The sequence below is a fragment of the Diuraphis noxia genome, unplaced genomic scaffold (genome assembly GCF_037042655.1).
Source record: "Diuraphis noxia isolate RWA-SAM2 unplaced genomic scaffold, SU_Dnox_SAM2 contig0001, whole genome shotgun sequence".
Taxonomy (NCBI): Eukaryota; Metazoa; Arthropoda; class Insecta; order Hemiptera; family Aphididae; genus Diuraphis; species Diuraphis noxia.
Window position 1 is genome coordinate 15,342,819 of NW_028301711.1, and position 6,805 is coordinate 15,349,623.

General features: G+C 32.3%; 1 protein-coding gene across 1 annotated transcript; it reads right to left on the reverse strand.

Moving 5' to 3' along the window:
* Positions 1-1,252: 1,252 nt before the first annotated feature.
* Positions 1,253-5,692, reverse strand: LOC149059918 (uncharacterized). The gene is made up of 2 exons (XM_089226909.1): positions 5,271-5,692; positions 1,253-1,777 (listed from the first exon to the last, which is right to left on the reverse strand). Exons 1-2 carry the CDS (start codon positions 5,690-5,692, stop codon positions 1,531-1,533), a joined length of 669 nt encoding a protein of 222 aa, XP_089083035.1. The 3' UTR covers positions 1,253-1,530.
* Between the last annotated feature and the right edge of the window lie 1,113 nt (positions 5,693-6,805).

The following is a 6,805-nucleotide window of genomic DNA, read 5'->3' on the forward strand; positions in this document are numbered from 1 at the left end:
GATTATTTTGTATTCTCTGTTCATATTTTATGCATACATTTATTGATTTATTCTCTTAACCTTATTTTGTAGGTAAGTAAGTACCTATACCTACTCATTGCATCTATAGAAATGCAAATTGAAACAATATTTAAACAAATAATGTTAATTTGTAGACTGAGACGAAATGTATTGTTCACTTTAAACTATCAGAACATGCACTTAAAGGTCGATCGGTAATTTTGCAGTGTTTTTTTTTTTTTTTAACATATAATTTATACTAACTTAATTACTTTCTCGAAAAATTACCTCAATCTATTATTGTTACCCCTATAGTTTATACTATACAATTTTACTTCGGTACGTGAGATATTTTAAGGGGATTCGATACCGACCTGTTTTAAGGAGTTAAATATAGGCAATTTCTATATTACGTACATACAAAGCATGTTTACGAGTGTTTAGTAACCGATTATTAGTGTAAGTGACTCCTGCACCACCAACTAGTAAAAAATTCACGCACCCTCATGCACATGTTTTGCGCGCGAGCAAAATTAATTGACCAAAAAATCCAACATTTTGTCCATCAGTCTGATGGACCTAATAACGTACTAACGTGGTAAGACTTAGAAACATATAAACTGATTTTAATTCGTTATTATGTCTTATTGAGATCGGCTGAGTCATTTTTTCGAATTTACAGTTATTATTCAGTGTAATCAAAACTTATATTTTTTTTTAAATTTCACAATTTTTAAATCTACACTTATAAGATTAGGGGCAAACATTCGAAAAAGTGGATCTGCTGATCTCAAGAAGACATAACAACGAATTCAAATCAGTTTTTAAATCTCTTATCGTATCATCGGGCTGATGGACAAAAAATTGGTATCTGGTGTGTTTTAGTAAAAAAAAACGGTCGGTATTAGTCTGTATTGAATCTCCTTTATAACTATTATTATATTTGTCAAAAAATGACAAGTTAACATTTTCAATCTTCATATTTTGTTACATTTCAATTTAAGAACTAGTTTTCAAACTCCACTTCATTTTCAAGCCATAGATCAACTTTAAAAATCAAAGATAACATTAACTTCTATGTGACGATCATAATATACTTAAGATTTATTTTTATAAAATAAATATAAAAATTATATTCATGCGAAACATTATTTATAGTTAATAGACAATTAAGTTTTTTTCATTTCGCTTAAACATAACATTAAGAAAAAAAAATCAGAGGTAAAAAAAAATAATAACAATATTTGGACCTTTGTAAAAAACAAATAATAATTTGATTATAGTAAACACATTTGAGGGGTCTGCGGTGATTGGTCACTGTCACTATATTGTGCTGTGTCGTCTCTAGATGGGTGTCTATAAGTTTTGGAGATTAATCGCACGAAAACGTGTTCTTCACGAACCTAATCATAACCAATCACACACTTAAAAGCCCAAATGGCCGAGGAACATGAAAAAAAAACACATCAAATTAATTTAGTACAGATCACACTAAAACAATCATACATAATATCAAAACGTATAAATATTTTATAAATTTTTGAATCTTTCTGGCTCGAGGATCATTTTTTCGTGAAATTCTATCACCAAATGAGGGTAGCTGTTTCTTATCAGGTCGGCTTCAACTGGAATGGACACAGCTCCTTTTCCGGTCCACTGGACAAAGTAGATAACTTTTTTTTGTTTTATCGCCATGCCGGTTATTCTTTTTGGCCGGTGTTCATTCCCGTTCAACATACCTTCGCCATCAAATACGTCAGAACACCTGATATAGTTCCTGGAAACGAGTGAACGGTTAGCTGTGTGACAGGTATAAAATAATATAGTCATACGAGTACATAATAATATTATAGTAATGGCTGTGGATGGGGTGTTACGATGCAATTGGCTTAATTCATTAATGTTCTTATTATTTTGATCAACACACGAATATATTATATTTATATGTCTTTTAATATTTTGTCATTAGTACATATTTACTATTGAGTACCAACTCGGTCCAAAGTGGAGATACGCGACGTAGCTAGGGAGTGATGGTATATACCTGCCCCCACTTGCGTACACCATTGAGGTAGGTACCTACGCGATGAACAAATTCAAAAATTTTTCCACTATAACCAATTTATTAATTTTTGACCATACATAATTATTAAGCTAATAATGTGATGTTTTTGAAAATAAAAATAAATAGTAACTTTAGTTGTAATGATGAAGTTCCTTTTTTAATTTAAAAATAATCTAACTTGACCAAATGACCAAATAAAAAAAACTATTTCAAAATAGTTTAAAATATTACAATTTTTAAAGATAATTCATAATATAATTTTATAATTACAAAAAAAAACTTTTCAAGAGATAATGTTCTTAAGAGGACGCTACACAACCATTTGTTGTCTCCGTCTTACAAATGCTTAACATTGCAAAAGTAAACTCAGCAGATCACGTTTAGCTCCGTTAGTTTAAAAATTATAGTAAATTGACCTATTACGAAACTTGATGGTAAGAACATTATCTGTGTTTGTATGTGGGTTTTTTACGATGGTTCAATTTTGTAGCAAGTTACGCGCATATAAAATAGCATAAATTAAAAATCCTCATAACTCACTTAAGTTATTGTAAAAAACCAGCATACAAACACAGACAATGTTCTTAGTATCAAGTTTCATGATAGGTAAATTTACTCTAATATTTAAACTAACGGAATTAAACTCGATCTGCTAAACGTAAATTTGCTATGTTACGCACTTGTCAGACGGAGACAACATATGCGGGTGTGGCGTCCTCTTAAATAATAAACACCAGTTTCTTACTTTTTCCTCGACACGTTTTAAGTGTTGACCACTTTTGCACCTCATACGTACCAGGAACCCATAACAATCATATGATTTTTTGATAGACGCAATTTTCAATTCCTTCGTTTACTCAATTTTGTTTTAGATGGTTACTTTTGGGCCTACACATACCAGGGCCCCATATGAACGACCGCGTCAGTTTGTGACGGCCTACATCACCAGCGATCATTGTTCATCCGGCGACCCGTGGGCCATGAACAATGATATAAGTAGATACTTTTTAAAAGTATTCAGTTAGTACAGTCAGTACAGATACAAAAATAAATCGGTCACATGTGAACCTTTTTGGCTAATTTATTGATTGTGCGATATTAAAGTCGAAATGAAGATTCCCAAAATCAATATTTAAATATTAAAATAAATTATGATAAACACGATTAAAAAGTCGATTGCAATAAAATATCACTAGTTGCATAGTTTCAATTTTTTCAGTAATATGTAAAATAATATACTAACACCGCAGTAATATATAATAATAATATATAGCAACAATGAAAATGTGTGTATCTAAAATATTTATATCTTAATATATTTCAATAACAATAATAATAATAATACATTATTAATAAAATCTTCGGACTCTTACTAACACTGACAGTGTCTCATACAAAAAATGTACAATTTTTAAAACACTCATAACTCGCTTTAAAATTAAAACAAAATAAAAAGACCACGTGATAATCTAGATAGTAAATGTTCGGTACCTTTGATGTTTATAAGAGGTCGTTCACTCTAAACTTTAAGCTAACAGAGGCCAGAGCTAAACGCAAGGCGGGCATTCACGTGTTAAAAAGTTAAAATTAAATTAAGAAGTTAAGTTACTTTGAACTAAGTTACTGATCGAGTAATTTTTATTTTCATAAATAACTTCTAACTAAACGAATTTTGAAACGTAGTTTCTTATGGCGCGATGTGAGCGGAGGGACCCTAGCCCCGAAAAACCATGAGTAACGAAAATAAATTTGTTAGTCGCTATCCCTCTTACTTTTTACCGCTCACGTTAATTCATTTATTTTTCTTAATATAAATTTCTTAGAGTTAAAATTGTATTTTGATTTTTACAACTTATTTGTATTATACCTATATGTATAAATTATAATTGTGGCAATAACCAAATATTATTTATGTTTTAGTAAGTGAATGTTTTGCATTATTTCTATATTTGAAATAACAATAGGTATTAACTTTATAAGTTTATTTGTATGTTGTATCCAATATTTATGTGTGTAATCCATTTAATTAAATCCAAATCCAAATTTGATAATTACAATTATCAAATTTAGTGGGTATCAACATAATATAACATTTTTTAAAGATTATAATTTTGGAAAACCTGTAGCCTGTAAGTAAAAAAAAACACATTGAAATAATTTATTATTGTTTTGTTTGATTTTATAATTGATTGAAGTATGTAAAACGTATAAGTATTACTTACTAATAGTACCTACTGTAATATTATTAATTAATACATTTACGTATTAGATTTATTTATAACTCACCTAAAAACTAAATTATATATCGTAAAAAAACCCACATACAAACACACATAGTGTTCTTACCACCAAGTTTCATAATAGGTCAATTAACTCTAATTTTTAAGCTAATGGAATTAAAGGGAATCTGCCGAGTGTAAATTTGCTTTGTTATGCACTTGTAAGACGGAGGCAACAAATGGTTGTGTAGCATCCACTTAACATCAAGTTTCATAAAAGGTCGATTAACTCTAATTTTTAAATTAACGGAGCTAAACATAAATTTGATATAATATGCACTTGTAAGATAGAGACAACAAATGCCGGTGTCATCTCATAAAAGAACGGCATGTCCAAATATTGTGTTGTCCCTGAATTCTCTATAGCACTCTTATATTAGTAAAAAAATGTAGCAAGTACCTAAAATATGTTGTTAGTTACCACATTTTCGTATATCTTAGCCAATTTCGTATTTTTATGTGCCTAGATCGAATATGAACAGCTATATGGAATATGCTCATTATGGAATACCTATATGTAAATTAATTTTAGAAGACGATCATAACCTGCGCCGATTGATAATTAAAAGTTGAAATTTCATAAAAAAAAAAAAACGACTTAACAGAAAACGAATTTCGTGAGGAGAGTTTATGGTTGTTAAAAACATATATCTGGACACAACGCTCATCGTTTTTACGTTAAAAATATAAAAAAAATTGCATTCTCGGTTATTGTACCGTTTAAAAATTGTATACTTACTAGATTATTGGAATATAAAATCATTCATCATACATAAATAATATATTGAAGTATAGTCAATTAATAATAGATATTCACCATTTTAAATTTTATAATTTTAAAACTTTTTTTTTTTTTTTTGGGGGGGGGGGATTTGACTTTCAATCATGATGATGATAATAATAATAATAATGTAAATGGTCATCACCTGATCCGTGCCAAGTCCGTATAGTCATACCCCATGGACGTAATGCTCCGCGCTCTCCTCGAATAAGGATGTGTTCTTGGAGCGTCTTCGCGGTCCAGTCTTGGACTGTACGGCGGTCCCGGCGGTGCCGACAGGTTACACGCCGATAATGACATCTGTCCCCGCGCCTCCGGATACACACCGTCGACGATGATTTCCTCGGGATCACTTTCAGCACTTCCGAATCCGTCGTCGTCGTCGTCGTTGTCGTCGTCGTCGGGTCCATCGCTCGACGTCCAATCGTCATTGGATTCGTCGTCGGTATCGTCATCAGATTCGTCGTCGGTATCGTCATCAGATTCGTCATCGAAATCGTCATCGGATTCGTCATCGAAATCGTCATCGGATTCGGCGATGATGTATTGTAGATCGCCCCCCCACATGGTTTAGACCTGCAAAATAAATAACAATCAGTGATGCGTGCTGTGTAGTCGTGCTGGTCGGTTGTTCGGCGTGTCGAACAATTTATTATTATGTGATGATATATATTAGGTATAGCAATATTGTTCGGGACAGCGCCACGCGACGGCAACAGGAATGATGTCAGGAAGACCGAGATCAGCGACACAGCACTAACGCACGTGGCAACAAAACATGTACCTACCGCGTACGCAGTGCTCCCGGTGGCGGACGACGACTGCACCGCGGTGGACACCACTGCTGTTACCATATTATAATATTAATAATATTGTTATTCGAGTATGACGTATGATTTTTCAACCCACCTGTATAAATCGAAATACTACCCAATTCCGTCGCCTCGCCGCTCTGTATCCATGGAAACACCGACGAAATCGTTACACGGAGAAGACAGCGTTGCAAGTGCGTCTGCGCTTCCACAAACTATTTATAGTTATTATTTTGTTCTTGGATGACGGGGGGAGGGGGAGGGAAATATAATTTATTGGATAATTATTAAGTTGGAGGCTTCGCCCACACCACCCCCTGAAAGTTCTTTTATTTTTTTTAAACATCATTATACTATACACACACACACAGTTAAGCCGCGGGTACTTGTTTGTTATCGTCCCGCCATAAATAAAATACACATCTATAGTAAAATAAACGATAGAAATGAAAAACCAGTGCCGTAGAAACCGCGGTGCGGGCGGTTCATTGCACCGGGGGGGGGGGGTTGAAATTTCTAATACGAGAATGAGGCCCATACTTAAATAAAATAATATAAGAATTAAGAATCTATACTAATAACATTTTTTTTAATAAGATCATAATATAATGATAATGCCGTTAGCACTTTGTTATTTAAGTATTATATAGCACCGCCAGGCTTCAAATTAGCACTCCCAGTTCCCAGTTCCCATATTATAATAACATGTAATAATATAATTATTTTTAAATGTTTTTAATACATAATATATTGTGTACAGTATAGTTGCTTAATAGCTTAAATAAATAAAGATTAGCGATTATATTGACATTTATACAATTTCAACTTTATTATTAGTTATTAATTTGTCTGTACAAAGTATTGAAGA

What these genes read in the sequence shown, in the direction of transcription:
- LOC149059918 (XM_089226909.1), bottom strand. Translation starts at nt 5,692, where the DNA reads ATGTGGGGGGGCGATCTACAATACATCATCGCCGAATCCGATGACGAT. An exon ending in ACGGACTTGGCACGGATCAG is followed by an intron (nt 1,778 to 5,270) that starts GTGATGACCATT and finishes ACTCGTTTCCAG; the next exon opens with GAACTATATCAGGTGTTCTG.